We start from the raw sequence: 19,267 nt of genomic DNA, 5'->3' as shown, positions 1-19,267 counted from the left end.
GGCCTGAAAGCTGAAGAAGGCTGTGCCTCCCATTCTACTTTTAAATGCTCTATGAGCCACAAGTAAAACAGCAGTCTGAGAATGAAGAGCTGGACAGGGGTGATACGGTACCATAGGGTCATTAAGACGGGGAATGATTACTCAAGACCTTGTATGTGAGGAGCAGGATTTTAAATTTGATTACAGATTAAACACAGAGAAAAGAGAAGGCAATATGGGAGAAATATGCTCTCTCTTTCCAGTTCCTGTCAGTACTCTTGTTGCAGCATTTTGGATCAGCTGAAGGCTTTTCAAAGAGTTTAATCATCCAGGTCTTTGTGTCTTTAAGACATTCCTGCAGTTTAACTAGTTGGTGTGCTATCTGGCTTCATTGATATAGATATATATATCAATAGAGCTGGGTATCATCTGTATAGCAATGAAAATGTATGCTACTAGGCCTCTCTCTTCTCAGTCCCTGCTAGACTTGTAGTCAAGACCGCCTAAACCAAGACCAAGACAATACTGAGACCAGAGGGTATCGAGACCAAGATAAGACAAGACCAAGACCAAGACAGACCGAGTCAAGACCAAGACAAACTCGAGACGAGACCAAGACAAAAAAGTCTTTAAACTGCAGCCAGATGCTGCTTCGTTTACGGATGTCAGGCATGTTTATGTGTTTTTGCGATGCACTTGCACAGCCCTCTACACTGCTGTCTACTGTCTCACTCACTTACTGAGAGGACAGACGCACCTCCACTTGACTGTTGCGTCTCTCACCCTCTCTGTTTTTCACATAATGATATTATCCTATATCCTTGCATGTGATTGGCCACAATATGGAGAGATTGGAGCATAGCTGAGCCACTGTGTGAGAGCTGAGCAGCGAAAGGAAATTAAGTGAGGAGCTGGCTCTCGCTCAATGGGAGTCGACTCTTCTGATTCACTACAAAGCACTCTCTAAGCACGGCTCTTAGAGCTGATCCTTTTAGAATAGAATAGAATAGAATAGAATTCAACTTTATTGTCATTGCACATGTCACAGGTACAGGACAACGAAATGCAGTTTGCATCCATCCAGAAGTGCTTTAGCCGTGATATAGATATATTACAATATATATTAGCAATAATATAGATATGTAAGTATATTACAGAAATGGGTCTATTATGGTATGTTATAATGTACATGGTATGAAGTATGTTATGAATATTCTATAACTATAAGTATGTACAGGCTGTAGTGAGTACAAGCTATGTACAGGCTATGAACAGGATATAAATATGAAAAAAAACTATACAGAAATATGAGCTATACAGTTATACAGAAATGTGAACTATGCAAGTTATGAACAGTTGTAGGATTAAAAATTATTGTATGTACAGTATGATTATTTACACAGAACTATACAGTAGTGCAGTTAAGATAAGTGAGATATGTGGATAATTTCTACAGAGGCTATATAAAGTGCTAGTGCTAGTGAGTGGTGGTTCAGTCCATGTTATTATTGTGTGTTTGAGGGTACAGTTGTCCATTGTGTGTGTGTGTGTAGGTGGTTGTGGGTGTGTGTATGTTCAGTCCATGAGTTTAACATGGGTCAGATGTCAGGAGGCAGAGTTCAGGAGTCTGACAGCTGTGGGGAAGAAGCTGTTCCGGTACCTGGTGGTCTTAGTCCGGAGGCTCCTGTAGTGCCTCCCAGAGGGCAGGAGGGTGAAGAGTCCATGTGATGGGTGACTGGGGTCTTTGATGATTTTCCCAGACCTTTTCAGACACCGCTTCCTGTAGATGTCCTTTATGGCAGGAAGTGGTGCGTTGGGCAGTTTTCACGACCCTCTGCAACGCCTTCCGGTCCGAGGCAGAGCAGTTCCCGTACCAGACTGTTATACAGTTGGTCAGGATGCTCTCGATGGTGCAGCGATAGAAGTTCACCAGGATGTCTGAGGACAGGTGGTTCTTCCTCAGAGTCCTCAAGAACAAGAGGCGCTGGTGAGCCTTCTTGACCAGCTTGGAGCAGTTGGTCGTCCAGATGAGATCCTCGGAGATGTGGACTCCCAGGAACTTGAAGCTGCTCACACGCTCCACAGCCGTCCCCTTAATGTGGATGGGTGGATGTGGGTCAGCATTTCTCCTGTAGTCCACGATGAGCTCCTTAGTCTTCTCGGTGTTAAGCAGCAGGTTGTTTGTGTCGCACCACTCAGCCAGACGATCCACCTCCTCCCTGTAGGCGGTCTCATCGTTGTCACTGATGAGGCCAATCACCGTGGTGTCATCTGCAAACTTAATGATGGTGTTGGAACCATCAGCAGGTCTGCAGTCGTGGGTGAAGAGGGAGTAGAGGAAAGGGCTCATCACACAGCCTTGTGGTACACCGGTGTTCATTGTGATTGTAGATGAGCAGCGGTTGTCCAGCCGGACATGCTGGGGGCGGTTGGTCAGGAAGTCCAGTAACCATTTGCAGATGAGGGAACTGATGCCCAGGTCTGTCAGTTTCCTGATGAGTTGTGAGGGGTGGATTGTATTGAACGCTGAACTGAAGTCTATAAACAGCATTCTGGCGTAGGTGTTGTTGTTGTCCAGGTGTGAGAGGACAGAGTGCAGTGCGATGGAGACTGCATCCTCTGTGCTCCTGTTCTGGCGGTATGCGAATTGGTGGGGGTCCAGGGTGGGGGGGAGACAGGATTTGAAGTGTGCTAAGACCAGCTGCTCTAAGCACTTAGTGATGATGGGGGTGAGTGCTACTGGGCGGTAGTCATTGAGGCTAGATGGGTTGGAGTTTTTGGGTATCGGGACGATGGAGGTGGATTTGAAGCAGGCCGGTACCACAGCGTGGGCCAAGGACAGGTTGAATATGTCTGTCAGGACTCCTGCAAGCTCCCCAGAACACGCTCTGAGAACACGCCCGGGATGCCATCAGGACCTGCAGCCTTGTGGACATTGATCCTGCTCAGCACCGCTCCTACATCGGTGGGGGAGAGAGTCAGAGGTTGGTGGTCTGGCGTCATGTCTGTTTTGGTTGTGGTTGTGGGGTTCCCTCGCTCAAAACGAGCATAAAAGTTGTTGAGCTCGTTGAGGAAGGAGACATCAGAGGATGTGGGGGAGGGTTTGGTGGTCCTGTAGTCTGTAATGGTCTGGAGTCCTTGCCACATGCGTCGGGGTTGGAGTTGGAGAAGTGTTCTTCTACCTTCTTTTGTAATGGTGTTTGGCTTTTTGATGCCCTTCTTTAGATTAGCCCTGGCTGTACTGTAGGTGTGTGCATCTCCTGACCTAAAGGCGGTGTTGCGGGCCTTCAGGAGGAGACGAACATCCCGGTTCATCCAAGGCTTCTGGTTGGGGTACATAATGATCCGTTTCTGGGTGGTGACACTGTCTGTGGTTTTGGAGATGTAATCCAGTACAGATGAGGCGTACTGGTCCAGGTCTGTGTGGGTGAACATATTCCAGTCTGTGTTTTTAAATCTGTCCTGGAGCACTGCGTCTGTCCCCTCTGGCCACACTTTAATTGTCCTCACAGCAGGTTTCACACGTTGGATGAGTGGTGAATACCTAGGTGTGAGGAACAGGGAGAGATGGTCCGATTGTCCAATGTGGGGGAGGGGTGTTGCTTTGTAGGCTCCAGCCAAGTTGGAATAAACATGGTCTAAAGTCTTGTCTCCTCTGGTGTGGCAGGAGACATGTTGGTGGAATCTGGGGAGGACTGTCTTTAAGTTGGTGTGGTTGAAGTCGCCAGCAACAATAAAAGCAGTTTATTCTGGTGTTTGTTAATGGCTGCAGAAAGTTCTTTCATGGCCAACCTAGCATTAGCGTCAGGGGGGATATATACTGCAGTGAGTATGATAGAAGTGAGTTCTCTGGGGAGATAATAAGGTCTGCATTTGACCATTATTGACCTTTTGCGCATGACACATTATCGAACGTTACGTTGTGTGTCATGGATACTGTTGACTCCAAATCTCCCGACCACTATGTCGCTCTGAGACAGCAAGACAAGACCAAGACCACGTAAAAGTGGACTCGAGACCAAGACCGGTCTTGAGACATCCAACTCTAGTCCCTGCTAGTAAATGGTTTAATAATTAATCAATATAGTGATTTATTTTGCCTTACAGAAACTTGGTTACAACAGGATGATTATGTTTTAATAAATCAAAAACCCCAAATCATACTTACTGTTTATTTCTTAATAATACAGGCTGAGCAGGAGTAGCTTCCACTCCTGCTTATTAATCAACCATAGACACAGAGTTTCATTTTTTTGAAAGCCTCACTCTTAGACTGGTCCACCCTAGTTGGAAAACTCAAAAGCAAGTTTTGTTGTTTTATCATCCACCTGGCCCTTCAGATGAAATAATTATAATGAGCATATAATTACAGCCTCAACAAAGCTTCTTTTTTTTCTTTTTTTTTAAATCTATGATTACAATCAACTGGCTTTTCTCAAAATGTAAGAGAACCCAACCAGCACTTTAATCACAGACTGGGACATGTTCCGATATGCCTTGTAAACTCAACATTTAACATTATACCCTGAAAACCCTTAACTGGAGCAGGTGGGAGAGTAGACTCTGGGTTGGCAACAGGTGATGCAACACTCTTTGGAGACACAAACACAAACAGCACTGAGTCTCTGGAGGTCATGTAACAGTTTTTAAAACGTACAGACTGTGAGAAACAAAGAACTCTTAAATTGTCAAGCTCAGAAGCATGGTACAGAGTTCTTGATTGAACTGTCAGAGAAATACAGGCCAAGCCAGGGAAGGCCGACTCAGGAACAGAAAACACAGTTCTTAAATTAACTGTCTCAGAAACATAACAAAAAGGATTAGTTTTTAAAAACTCTAAAACAAAACAGGAAGTTTAATTATCTGCTGAGTCTGGAACACGACAAGAAAGTTTATTGTTTGCTTCCTTGGGGAAAAGGGGGACTGGAGTGCTGAAGCAGTGAGTGTCTTTGACAAACACTGGGTAGGAACCTTCGACGAGCAGGGCAGCAGGTAATCCAACAACCAGTCTGGCGTGGCTGAGGCAGGAGTGCTGGGCATCATCGAGGCGGCGGGGCTGTCTAGCGCAGACTCTGGAATTCCCAGGACCAAGAGGATAGACTGTACCAGGGTGAAGCTGCAGAACTTAGCCTGATACCCAGTCTTCTCCTGCTGAGAGCCCCTTTGCTTAGAGCGGGATACAGTTGGCGGTAGTAGAGGAGAGCAGATAGATGAAGAGGCCAGCGAGTGAGCAGCTGGTGTGAAGAAGAGACTGCCCACTCTCATTACCAGAGGATGGGGAAGGGGAACCTATGCTGCGGCAGGCGTTTCGCATCTTCGACGTCCTCAAATACACAAGCAAATCCCATAATATAGGAATTATTTATCTGAGGCGCTTAAAGCCTCCCACCTCTTCTTTTCTCTTAGAAAAAGAACCATTCACTCACTGCTGAGCCCTCACCAAGTCGTCTGGGTCCAGGTTACTGTTTGCGATGTTCTGCTATAATAAACTATGTGTGGCAAGCAGAGTGAGGACCCAAAGTGCAAGACTCTGAGACAAAGCTGATTTGTTAATGAAACAACTCAGATGCAATTAAAGTGCAGATTTTCAGCTTTAATTCAGTGGGTTGAATGAAAAGGGAATCAGAATCAGAAAGACTTTATTTATCCCCAAGGGCCAATTAAGAAACAACAGAGCAGCATGACGTTGAAGATAAGGACAGGGCATAAACAGGCAATAAGAGTGAGATAATAAATACACAGAATATACAGTATATACACAGTTTTAAAATTAAAGCAACTGAAAGATTGCAAAAGATTGCATAAAAATTTGAAGAGCTAAAGACTTTTTAACAAAATCCCCTCATTTCAGGGGTTTCAAAGTAATTGGCAAAAATTAAATAAATGAAAATAAAATGTCCATTTCTAATACTTGGTTAAAAAACCCTTTGCTGACAATGACAGCCTAATTCTTGAACTCATGGACATCACCAGATGCTGGGTTTCCTCCTTTTTAACGCCCTGCCAGGCATTTACTGCAGCGGCTTTCAGTTGCTGTTTGTTTGTGGGCCTTTCTGTTCAAAGTTTGTCTTCAACAAGTGAAATGTGTACTCAACTGGGATCAACTAAGATCAGGTGACTGACTTGGGCATTTAAGAATATTCCACTTCTGACAAATTGGAAAGTCCCCTAACAGACGCAAAGTAAAGGAAGGATCTGTGTCATGAAAGCTGGAAAGTCAGCAGGAATAGATGGCTTCCCAGCAGAGTTTTATCACAAATTTAGAGATTTGCTACGTCAATTTTTAACTGAAGTATTACATGAAGCCTTTGAATATGGACGGCTCCCTGCAAGTTTTAATCAGGCAGTGATACCACTAATTCCAAAGGCGACAAGGATTTAACGGATCCAGGCAATTACAGAGTTTAATTAATGTGGATTACAAAATTCTATCCAAAATATTAACAATGAGGCTGGAGGTTCTACTACCACAAATTATTCATAAAGATCAAGTAGGGTTTATCAAGAATAGACACAAATCCTGTATTGGCTATATATTTAGATGCACAGAAGGACTTGATACGGTGGAGTGGAACTATCTGTTTAGGACCCTGGAAAAATTTGAATTAGGTGACAACTTCTGCAGATGGATTAGAACCATATATTCGAGGCCAGAAGCAGCTGTATTTACGAATGGGGTACTCTCTCCTTTTTTGGTGTCCTTTTTAGGTCCATTACTATTTACCATCTTTTCAGAGCCATTAGCTATTCAAATTAGAGAAAATGAAGAGATTAAAGATGTATTTGGGGGAGGTAGAGAACACAAATTGTTCCTGTACACAGATAACATTCTGGTATTAAGCCAAGACCCTGCTAATTCTATCACAACACTATTAAAGGTGACTGATAACTATTCTATATTTTCAGGGTACAAAATGAATTGGCATAAATCAGAGGCGATGCCAGTTTCAGAAGCTTGTAGTCATAACCTAATAGTGGGCTTTAAGTGGGTGGACAAAGGAATGAAGTGTCTTGGAAATGAATTGAACCCAAATATTGAGGATATTTTGAGGATATTATGGCTAACAGTATGGGGAAATTAATAAACAAAATCAGTACTATACTCAGTTGGGATAAGATCAGGTGACTGACTTGGGCATTTAAGAATATTCCACTTTTTTGCTTCAAGAAACTCATGGGTTGCTTTGGATGTATGTTTTGGGTCATTCTCCATCTTTATTATGAAACGTCACCCAATAAATTTTAATGCATTTAGCTGGATTTGAGCAGACAGCATGTCTGTGAACACCTATGAATTCATTTGGCGGCTTCTGTCCTGTGTAACATCGTCACTGCCTTTTTGTTTTTTTTTTAAAGATGCAGTCGGGAAAAAGTTGCTGGTGACACGTGATGTGAAAAAATGACAAATTAAAGCTGACAGTGTTTACACGTGCTTCCATGGAAACCTCGTCAGACAGAATGTTATGGGATTTGACAAAAATTGAATTTATTAGTAAACCTTTGTGTTTGCAGCATTCAGACCCTACTCACATACCTGTGATTGCAGTGAAAAAAACATGACTAACATACACTGATCCACGGATAGTGAACAAACGTGAACAAGAGACAGGTGAACACCTGATACCTAAAGGTATGAGCTTGGTGCACATTGCTTTAAAGACGTATTGCAGCAGAGATTTAAAGATTTGTTTAAATATGTTGAATGATTCTAAGTAGAGAAAGTATACAGCTTTTAATAATAATTTTTGATTTTTCAGTGCGTCTTCTGTTTAAAGATGCAATGATCATTTTCTGTCTTTCTGCCATTTTGCAGTGATGGCACGAAGAAGCCCACGCCTGCAGGAGTCAGGCTATTATGGGCAAGATGGAAGTCCAAATATTTGTTATAAAGAGACCTCATACAAGTATGTGTGTGGATGCTTTTGGGACTGCACGCTACATTCTGGATGAACATCCTCAGGTGTACCGACGGTGTAAATCTTCACCTGTAGAATAAGTCTTTAAACTTGTGTGTCATCTTTTAGGGTCTTCCGTCGGAGAAAATACAGGAGATGAGATTCGTGTATGAACCCTCACACACAGCAAAGTAAGGACCACTACTCAATTTTAACATCATTTTAAATGAGAGAAGAAGATTCTGTTATGAAACTGTAAACTCCCCTGTGGTTCTCTCTTTACAGACAAAACAAGATTTTTAAATATAATCATCACTTTCTTGACGCTGCCCCTTCTGACTTTTGGTGAGTGACTCAGAACTATTTGTCAGACAATCCTTCCTAACACACAAGTAAAACCTGGACCATTTGTCCTCACATCCACCCCTAACCTCTTTACTTCGTGTCTACCAGGAATTGTGAGCTACACAATTTTCACCAAAAGCAAACAAGAAGTGACGTCTCTGAGGCAGCAGATGACAGAGGTTCATCCTCTGGCAGAGACTCTGCCAAATTTCACCTCAGAATCTCAAGGTAAGGATCTTCATCTGTTTCATCATCATTTATACATGAATGTACACAAATAATTTGTTTGTGATTTGTGTGGATTCGGGAGCCATGATTCTAAGTGACGTCTCCTCGTGGACATAGTTGCCTACAGAGAACTCTGCAAAGTGGTGGTTGTGCAAATTTATGCAGTGGGTGAACCCCTCCAGGGCCAAGAGGAGAGTAATCCAAGTAAGAATGACATAGTTTGCACAGCAGGATTTAAAGTGATATAACATGGAGAAAAAGTTTACATTTGTGAACTCTGGGCAGCATAATAATTAATTTTCTTTCCTCAGGAATATTTGCCTGTGCCTCCAGGGAACTGCTGGCCCCTGCGGGACAATTGTCCTGCACAGTAATGAGCAGGGAGGAGTACATGTGTTTCCAATGTTCTTCTGTATTTTTAAATGCGTTTAAATAAATAAATTTTGTGTTTTAAAATTTTTTTAGAACACGTCACAGCATTTCCTTTTATGTGATATGGTTATGTCATAACGTGCTTCAAAAATAATATGTTTACACCACCAAGGCGATTTCCGAAGAACCTTTAGCCATGAACCTGGCATATCTCAGGATAGTGTGCATTGTGTCAATAAATCAGAGGAAACTGGACAAGTGGGGGACCTAAAAAAACAAAAACTACCCCACAGCAGATAAACAGTACCTGAAAATCAGTGACAACAGGTCTGATGAAAAGATGAATCCATATTTTGGTTCAAGTCATCAGGATATACAGAGAAGTTCAGAAGAGAGGTACAACTGTATCTTCTGTTACTGTGTATAAGACATGGTGGAAGCTCTGTCATGGAGCTGCATTTCAGTCAGTGGTGCCGGGGATTTAATCAAAACTGATAGAACTGTGAACCCAGAAAAGCAGAGTCAGATTTTGATCCACCACTCAATACCACCTGGAAATGTCTGATGGTCAGCGGTTTTATTTTTTAGCATAACAGTGACCCCAAGCACACTGTCAATGCAGTAAAAACATACCTAGAAAGTAAAAACATAATGGAACAGTAATAAAGGTGGTCACAACCAGATATTGACTTTAAGCTTGTTTGGATTTCAACCACTGTTCTTTCCATATTATATACTGTATTTTGATCAATCTCCACCCATATCTCTTTTCCTAGCAAAATTAAGAAATGAGAATCTGGAGATCTTTGTAGGGTACTGTGTAACAAAAGTTTTTGCTAATACTGAACCTTACCCAACCTAAGAGGAGTCATATGTATAGTAATGTACACACACGCACAAAATAAACCTTTATTTGAATATAAAAAGTTGTTCCATTGAAAAACAGGTCTTATGTTGACACTTTTACCTGCATATAAGACTGGAGTACAACACATGAGCTACACCAGTGATGAGGTTGTGGTTGGCAAACTCGAGGATGAGGAGCAGAATTGGGTACTCGCTGCGTCTCTTTTCAAGGCTGAAGTCCTCACTTAAGCCCATCCAGTGAAGCAGCAGCGTCCGCATTGCTTCAGGGAACAGCTCTGTGGCTAGTTCCTCAGCAGGTGGCAGGTCGCTGATACGCTCAATGTGCTGAAGTTTAAAGCCCTCCACCTTCTGGCTGATGCTGCTGTTGGCTGCATGAAACTGCTGGCCAAGCCAACGTCCTATACAGGTGAGCAGGCTGCTTGAATACACCGGGCCCCAGTCTTTGGCCTTTAGCAGAGCCAGCACAATCTCCGTCGCATCTTTTTCTTCAAGTCTCCCGTTTATGTAGCGATCGATGTTCTCCAAAAGCAGCAAGACCGTCTCCAGCTGCTCTGAGCAGCTTCGAGGCTCAGAGGAGAACTGTTCATCCAAGCGGTGCAATTTTTGTCTCACTGTTGATATCACTACTTCTCTTTGCTCAGATTGTAAGCTCTGCTTGGGAAGAGAACAATAATCATGATCTGCTGATGTGTCAGCAGTGTCCATGCTACTAACATCTACCACATCCTTGTCAGCCTGGCAATAAGGAGGCTGTGATATTACACCCTTTGATTGTGAGTCACACTGGCTGAGGGACCCTGAAGGGTCCAGCTGCACGCTGAGGCTGTAACTCACTTGCAGAGGGCTGTCACTGATCTGTGCTTTCCAGACATCCTAGGGGACAGATGTGATTAAAACTTGCATGGTGACAGAAAAAATAAAATTATCACGTATACATGACGTTTACCTGGAAATTCTCCAGCACAGCAAGCTGCTCTTGCTTACTGTACAACTCAAAGGCTACTCGAAAAAGTCCCTGAATGCTGTAGAACCACAGGCTGTTATTTGCAGAGGGTACCTTCAAGCCGTGAAACCTGAAAGCTTGAACACAATCAGGGGGATCAGTGTGACAATGTGTCTGTCCTGGTGAGTGACTTTAACCTAAAAATAAGGTGCATATCAGTGCGATAGCATGAGCTTGTCTATGTTTATTTTCCCCTTAGTCATATTTATTTCATTCGATTGTCTACGCCCACCCCGTGGTTTTAGAGGCACAGGTGTAGTCAATGTTTAACTTCCACTCGTATGTCTGTATTTTACCTGAGGAAAAAGTTATTTTTGTTGCAAGGCCTTTCTTGGCAAACTTGGCGTGGTGTCTTGGATGGTTTTCTGTACGGACATCAGTCTTTGAGAGGAGATCGGCTCCCAAATACAGCGGAATCACTGAACCCTGAAACAGAGGGGATGAATATCAAGCTACCGCTGTATAAAGCCTGACAATAACATACACTCCCTGACCACTTTAATGGTATACATGCTCAACTGCTCATTAATGCGAGTTTCTAATAAGCCAATGACATGGCAGCACCCCAGTGCATTTATGCATGTAGACATTTCCAAGACAACCCGCTGAAGTTCAAAGCGAGCATCAGAATGGAGAAAAAACATGATTTAAGTGACTTTGAATGTGACAAGGTTGTTGGTTGACATGTTTTTACAGAGAATTTCTCTGGGTGAAAATGTCTTGATGCCAGAGGTCAGAGTAGTCTGGCCAGACTTTTGAGTTTTCAGCTGACAGGAAGGCAAGAACCACTCAAACAACCACTCATCCCACCTAAATTATGCAGAAAAGCATCTCCGAATGGACAACATGTTGAAACTTTTAGCAGATGGACTACAGCAGCAGAAATCCACACTGGGTGTCACTCCTGTCAGCTAAGAAAGGGAAACTAACACTACATTTTGCTGGTTTGGGTGGAGCAAAGTTTAATTTCTTGGCACACTTTGGGACTCTTAGTGCCAACTGAGCATAATTTCAACAGGCTACTTGAGTATTGTTGCTCACCATGTCCAGCTTTTATGACCACAGTGTACGCATCTTCTGCTTCCAGGAGGATAACATAGCATGTCACAAAGCTCAAATAATCTCAAACTGGCAGCTTGGCAGTGAAAATGAGTTCACTGTACCCACATGGCCGCCACAGCCACCAGGTCTAAATCCAGGAGAGTACCATTAGGATGTCCTGGAACAGGAGATTTTCACATCATGGATGTTCAGCCGACAAATCTGCAGGAGCTGTGTGTGATCAAAATCTCAGAGGAAGGTACCCAGCTCCTTGTTGAATCTGTGCCACAAAGATTTAAGTTGGCTCTGGAGGCAACAGGAGGTCCAACCCAGTACTAGTAAGGTGTACTTAATAAAATGTTCGGTGAGTGTAAAACTGCAGTATAGTATGAGTCAAGCTTTTTTTTTTCTAAGCCGTTTTTTGTTTTTAGTTAGCTACAGTACTTATATGCTAAGCATTACTTATCACTATCCAATTAGAAAGTCTGGGACCGTCCTGGAAGTAAGGAGATGTGTTCATTGTGCTGGTGGTAATACATCACCCTCTTGGACTACCTGTGAACCACTAACTCACCTGTTTGGTGCTCTCTGTCAGTCTGAACGATGTCAGACCCACCAGGTAAATAACACGAATCCTCCTCGCGCCCCCGTCCCACTGCGGTAACGTCAGAGGGATAACCGAGCAACCTGACATTACTGGAAGTCTCAATTGAGTGCTGTCCCATAGAAATGTTCCTACGGGGAGAGTGACTGCAAATTAAAGTAATAAAAAAAGATCAACCCAAATGACTGCACACGAAACAGAAACAAAAACATATGCTTTAAACCCTCAGCGATGACTCGCAGGGTAAGGTTTGCTTTACACATGCGCGAACTTTTACGTACTTCCTGTCATCGCTACAGATTAGAAAGAGCCGTTTCCTGGCTGGTGTCGCTTTTAACTTTATCTAATTCTTCTTTAAAATACTTTCCTGCAAAACAAATTGGAAAATACACAGTACAACTGCATTAATGAGAAAAAATATATAAAAGAAAATGAATATGAATTTCCACAAGAAGTCTTTGTTTTTCTTTTGGCGAGAGTGTTTTAAAATATAAACCACTATCTTCTTTTCTTCTTTTCTTTTTTTAAAAGCAGAATAAAAGGGTGAGAATTTTAAAAATTAAATTTTATGTTTGATAAATAATCAACAAATGAATGCCATACATTACTGGAGAAACTGGCACAGGTAAAAAAAAAAAAATCAATAACTCATGGGCTTTAGTTTTTGTTTTTTTTATGTTGTTAAGTCTAACTCGAAATTATTATAAGACAAATCCTTACAACCATGTAAGGATTTGTCTTTGATGTTTGTGGCATAATTACTAATAACTACGGTGGCCCTGAAGTGCAAACCACAAAAACAAATCACAAAACGCACAACAAATTGAAAAGCGCAACAACAAATTGAAAAGCGCAAAAACAAATTCACTAAACGCAAAAACAAATTGAAAAGTGCAAAAACAAATTCACAAAACGCACAACAAATTGAAAAGCGCAAAAACAAATTCACTAAACGCAAAAACAAATTGAAAAGCGCAAAAACAAATTCACTAAACGCAAAAACAAATTGAAAAGCGCAAAAACAAATTCACTAAACGCAAAAACAAATTGAAAAACGCAAAACAAATTGAAAAGCGCAAAACAAATTGAAAAGCGCAACAACAAATTGAAAAGCGCAAAAACAAATTGAAAAGCGCAAAAACAAATTCACTAAACGCAAAAACAAATTGAAAAGCGCAAAAACAAATTCACTAAACGCAAAAACAAATTGAAAAACGCAAAACAAATTGAAAAGCGCAAAAACAAATTCAAAAGCGCAAAAACAAATTGAAAAGCGCAAAAACAAATTGAAAAGCGCAACAACAAATTCACTAAACGCAACAACAAATTGAAAAGCGCAAAAACAAAAGAAGAATCACAAAAACAAATTGAGAAGCACAATTACATTAAGCAAACCGGAAAGGGTAGGTACCAGTCGGCAACAGGAGACATCACTGATTGGATGTCCGCGCTGTTCGTCTTTGGAACCGGAAGTTACTCTGCCTGTAGCGCATTTCGTTTGAAAAACGGCGGAATGTTTTGTCCTAGCTATGGGAAAAAGCTGGTTGAGGAGTCACCAAACTTTTGCAGCGGCTGTGGCGAGAGGCTTTATCACGCATCTTGCATCGGAGACACTTCACTCCCATTGAGTAAGTTAATAAGCATAATAAAATGTTTGTTATTTATTGATTTATTAGCCTAGCGTTAGCTGTTTCCAGACCATAGCAAACCAGAGGGCTGTTCCACTAAGCGAGCTCAGAAAATCGAGGCTCATTTGAAAATGCACGCAGCTGTCAAAATGACTGCTCAAGACCTTTCTAGTAGTGAAGGTTTGAGGGCAGTTCTAGTGTTAACAAACCTCGCAGCTAGGGTGCCACGGACCAGACTTGTCCACAAGCATATTGCATAATGAATGAGCAGAAAGACTGCAGGTTAGCCTCGTTCCTGGAACCGAATTTGGGGCAATCGAGCCTGGATTTTCAGAGTGAGCCTGGCTTTTGGGATTAGCTTGCTTCGTGGAACAGTCCTCTGAGCATTTCCACAACTGAAACGATAATAAATTAGTTCATTTATTATGTTTGGTTAACTTTAGGAACTAACACTATTATGTGTCTATACATTAAAACTTACTGGTGTAGAATTGTATTGGTCAATAGTATCAGTTACATTGTCATTCCTTGGTAGAAATTTTCTAGTGAGATTATTCAGTGTTGTCCTTATTTGCGTGTTGTGTGGACAATGGAATGTCACATGAATGAATGTCTTTAATGTGTGACATTGTAGTACATTTTCCTTTGTTTCCTTTAGCATCACAGACTACCTCAAACTGCCCAACTCCAACCTTCAGCACCTTCTTAGAATACAGAAAAAGAAAAATGAAGAGAGGCAAAAGTTTTCTGAAGGAGGAAGGGCTTAAAGAAAAAGGAAAAAGAAAGGTTCAGGTAGTTTGGCTAGCTCTGTCTGAAAACAAGTTGAGGTTAATTTTCTAATAACATTCTTTTGTTATTCCTTAGGGAGTTGTGTAAAAATGTTCAGTGTAGTAAAGCTATCCAGAATAAGAACAATTGTTTACGAGTAATTGTACATTTAGGTTGTCAGGAAGATCCCTCTTTTGCAGTTAATAAATATTCAAGTTTGAATAGATCTGCTTAGAGTCATATTAGTATCTACTTGGCCCATTGTTCATGTCTTTTTCTTACAGATAAATGTCGGCTTGATGACCATTAAAAGGGTGGTTTGAAGCCATACCGTGGAAAAACTATTTTCCTAACAACAGACCCTGACGCTACTGCCACAAGTCTGCTCAATCAAGCTGTTAAAAAATGAAGGACTTTAACAAAGATCTAAAAGATGGACCTTTCCTTCTTCTGTATCCGGATGGCACTGAGGTCATTACTGTCCCTGGAACACAAAGACCATTTACACTTGAGGCTTATAAGGCTGAAGTTGGCAAGCCTTATCAAAGAATCACTGTTTTCATCTGCTTGAAGAGTGACTTTGAAGATGGTAAGCTGCTAATGTTTGTTTGGATTTTGACACACATTCCCTTAGTTTCAACAAATGCTAATTTTGAAATTGTGAAATGATAACATTACGCATAAAGCACCCAAGTCAATAGCATACCTACATTAAAATGGTGAATGGCCTGTATTTGATATAGCACCTTCTAGGGTTCTACAACCCCCAAGACACTTCACAACAAAACCAGTCATTCACCCACACACATTCACACACTGCTGGTGATTAGCTACAATGTGGACACAACTGTCCTGGGACTCACTGATTGACGCAAGGCTGCTGTACACAGATGCCACCTATCCCTCCCACTACCACCACCTGGCATGGAGGGTGAAGTGTCTTGCCCAAGGACACAACGACTGTGACAGACTGAGCAGGGCTAAAACCTTCAACCTTTTGATTACAGGGCGGGCTTTTAACTCCTCTGCCACCATTGCTCCCTAAATTAGCTTGTATATGTTATGTTTCTTCCTGGAAACATGAAATTCAGCCATTTTTGGATCTACTGAGTCATGAGTTTTAAATGCTAACTTTATGCCTTTCAGATTAATCTATTATTGATGATCAAATAAAGTTTCATACATTAGTATGAATTTAGTTAGCTTAGCTTAATTTGTTTTCATGTTTTGTAGTTGGAGAAAACTCAGACTTGTCTGACTCTGACCCAGAGATTGTTATTAAAAGGCCCTCTGAGTTTGATCTTGCTGATACATTGGTAAGTACAATTTAAAATTTTTAATAGAGTTTTCTTGTTGTTTAGCCACCACCATTTGCCTCAGTTCAGTAAAACAGTTAATAGTTATATGTGAAATACATTTTGTGTGTGTGTGTGTGCGCCCTCGCGTGCGTGTGTTTGTTTGTTTGTTTCAGCCATGGGAACTTCAACATGACAGCAGTCCTTTACAGAAAGCAGCAGAATATGAGTAAGTGATATTTGAAGAACATGTAATCTTTTACTGTTTTTTGCCTACACTTTGTATTAATGAGATATACACTTTTGTCATTCATTCTGTATATGGTTTTTGGAACATGGACTACATAATACTTGTATTGCTTGTTTGTTAATCAAGATGCTTAAATATTTTCAAAGTGTCAATTAATATTTTCACAGTACACAACAAAAATGCTTTTCTTTGTTCTCTAAGGAAGGGTGCTGGGGATCTTGTGCTTGCTAATGAAGTACAACAGGTAAAAACTATTTTATTAGTAAAACAGTGCAGCAGACAATCTCCACCGCCTTTACTTTGCAATTAGATAACGATTCACTGTTTGCTGAGCCCCAGAAGAACCTGTGTTAGTAATTTAAACATTTGAATCCAATTAACTGCCATCTTGTTCTATACAAGACATCATGCAATCATGAGAGAAGTATATATACCTTTTTAAAAAAAAGTTTCCCTTTTTTTAGAGACACCAATTTGCAGGCACATGGAATTATTGCAAATTTGGCACTGGAACTTGACCACAAGAAGGTCAGCAGGTTCAATATATCAAGGTCAGCTGTATGGGATGGAGCTGTTAGAGGATTTCGACGCAGCACATACTCTGACAACTACGACATGTTCATCAAGTTTAATGATGATGCTGGCAGCTTTGAAGAAGGTTTGGATACAGGTGGCCCGAGGCGTGAATTCCTCACACTTCTTATGGGCAGTTCATGAAATCGCCCCATCTTTGATGGACCTCCAGAGAGCCGTTATCTTGTATATAATTCAAGAGGTGGATGTTTTCTCCGTAATTATTACAATGGAAATTTTAATAAAAATTGGCGTATTTTTTTCATTAGCATATTTAATAGCAATTAACCATGATAATTATGTGCCCTGTATAACAGCTGCCAGGCAAGATGAGTACTTTTAGCAGGAAAGATGATCGCTGTATCCATTGTGCATGGGGACCAGCACCACATTTCCTCTCAAGAACCTGGTCAACCACATCACAGGAATCAGAGTTTCAGCGCCACTGTAGAAGATGTGCAAGATGAGGAGATCACAAAATTTTACATCAGGTAGAAAATTACCTAGGCTCAGGGAATGGGTTTACTTAGAAGACACTTGGGGCCAGTTTAAAAGATTTAATCGGGATAAAAGTTATCCGGTTGGATCATATCTTGAAAGTAGGTTCAAGGTAGATTCTGTAATCTGAAAGGACGGATTTCCAACTCCCAACAACACAAGTGAAATAACAAATTGATTATTTTTTTTAATCCAATGTTTGAATGAATTGTAAAAGTAGTGAAAATTATATTTTTGTTTTCTTACAGTAAACCTTTTTTTTTTTTTTTTTTTTTTTTTTATAGGTCCTGAAAGCTGAATCAGAGGAGTCTTTGCATAATCTTATTTTGCAAAACAGCACAATCTTCCAAACTGCTGGATGCCTCAGAAACGTCAAGCCTTTTGAGAAACAAGCATTTGTGGAGGAGTACCTCAGATGGTACATCCTTGAAAGAAACCAAAGTGTCATTCAACGGTAAACTCATTACTCCTTTTAAATTCAGGATGGCCAGTTGCTCATCACAGCAGCCACTGACATTTTCAGACCTTCAGATGTATATGAAAAAACTGATTCAGTAGCATCGGTGATCTGATGAACAACTAGTTAATTCCTGAGCCACTGTCGCACGCTATTAACCTTTGACACTAGAACTCTAATTTAGTATACATTTATTGTTCACAATGACCCATAATAATCATAGTCATGCAACATGATTCATTTTTCAGTTATTTATAAAAGAGGTGATCCCTTGTTTGACACACTTGTTTATTCCAGTGTGAAAGCACTATTTTTTTTTTTTTAAATGCTAAAATCCCAATGAGCTCTTCTTTTTTGCTGTCACAGTTAATTTCTGAGCGCTATGAATTGTTTTTGTGTATGAATGATTCTATGCATTTGAAATCTGTCCAAATTTATAATGAAAGATCTAGTAGGTAAAGACATTTAAACACAATTTAGAAGACTGCAATAGTTATAGCTATAAACCAATTATTACTTATTTGTCTATCCTTTGCAGATTTAAAGATGGACTGGAAAGTCTGAATTTTTAAGTGCACTGCAACAAAATTCCAGTGTGCTGGCCCCACTCCTATGCTTCTCTGCCAAGGCCCTGACTGCTTCAGAACTGGAGAGCATGTTCAGACCAGATCTCAGCCCAGCAGGAAGCAACAAGCGGCATAAGGAGGTCCTAACACTTGGCTTTTGGGCAGATTATCTCCTTGATTGTGAAGGTTTGAATGACCATTTTTATTTGTTTATAGTTTTATGAAAGGAGAGGTGAGGAAATAAATTTTCTGTAATGTACTACAGTGTTTACTTTCTTCTTTCAGAGAAGGCAACAGCAGTGTGTCTGGAAGATTTGATGATGTTTGCCACAGGGCTGACGGCAGTTCCACCGGCAGGAATGACACCACCACCACGCATCCAGTTTTTAAGTGTTTCGCCTTTTCCAGTTTCAAACACCTGTGCAAATACTCTGAAGCTACCCATCTGTGACTCATACAGCATCTTTAAGGCCAACATGGACTTTGGAATTCAAAATGCTCCAGGATTTGGATGTTCTTAAATCAGCAAGGTCATCAAGTTACAGTTACTGAGTTACCCTGATAGGTTCAGCTGCCGTTGGCATACTACTTAACACATTTATGTGACAAGCAACTTCCATATTGTTAAACATTTAGTTGTTTTTTCTGAATATTGTGTATGTTGGAAAAGTGACAGAAATGCTGGACACTATTTGTAAATGGTTTTATTAAAGAACATTTTAAATGTTTCCTTGTGGTTAAATGTTAATATTTAAATCCATGCCAGTTGCTGTATATTATGAACAATATTATATTCAATTTAGCAAGAGGAAAGGAAACACTACTAACATTAAAAATGAAGGAAAACAGAAGGGCTGGAGCACTCAAGTAAGTCCAAAGGTTTTATTAGGTGCAAAAA

General features: G+C 40.9%; 1 protein-coding gene across 2 annotated transcripts; it reads right to left on the bottom strand.

Annotated features, from left to right (window-relative positions):
* Positions 1-9,708: 9,708 nt before the first annotated feature.
* si:ch211-110p13.9 (uncharacterized protein LOC562347 homolog) lies at positions 9,709-12,594 on the bottom strand. Of its 2 annotated transcripts, XM_031755350.2 has the most exons (5): positions 12,305-12,594; positions 10,986-11,115; positions 10,633-10,766; positions 10,521-10,559; positions 9,709-10,337 (listed from the first exon to the last, which is right to left on the bottom strand). In XM_031755350.2, the coding sequence occupies exons 1-5, from the start codon at positions 12,422-12,424 to the stop codon at positions 9,783-9,785; spliced, it is 978 nt and encodes a 325-aa protein (XP_031611210.1). In that variant the 5' UTR covers positions 12,425-12,594; the 3' UTR covers positions 9,709-9,782. The 2 variants fall into 2 exon arrangements, with proteins under 2 accessions (XP_031611210.1, XP_031611209.1); XM_031755349.2 differs by having other exon boundaries at positions 9,709-10,559.
* Between the last annotated feature and the right edge of the window lie 6,673 nt (positions 12,595-19,267).

Source organism: Oreochromis aureus, linkage group 12, assembly GCF_013358895.1.
Source record: "Oreochromis aureus strain Israel breed Guangdong linkage group 12, ZZ_aureus, whole genome shotgun sequence".
In the NCBI taxonomy this organism is placed as follows: domain Eukaryota; kingdom Metazoa; phylum Chordata; class Actinopteri; order Cichliformes; family Cichlidae; genus Oreochromis; species Oreochromis aureus.
The sequence above is the reverse complement of the archived record's forward strand: the minus strand, read 5'-3'. Positions and strand labels throughout refer to the sequence as shown.

Excerpts from the sequence above, each read along its gene's own strand:
- si:ch211-110p13.9 (XM_031755349.2), bottom strand. The coding sequence starts at position 12,424 with ATGTCAGGTTGCTCGGTTATCCCTCTGACGTTACCGCAGTGGGACGGG. Across the intron at positions 10,767-10,985 it reads AAAAATAACTTTTTCCTCAG|CTTTCAGGTTTCACGGCTTG; the intron begins GTAAAATACAGA and ends ATTGTGTTCAAG. Across the intron at positions 10,560-10,632 it reads CTGTGCTGGAGAATTTCCAG|GATGTCTGGAAAGCACAGAT; the intron begins GTAAACGTCATG and ends TCTGTCCCCTAG.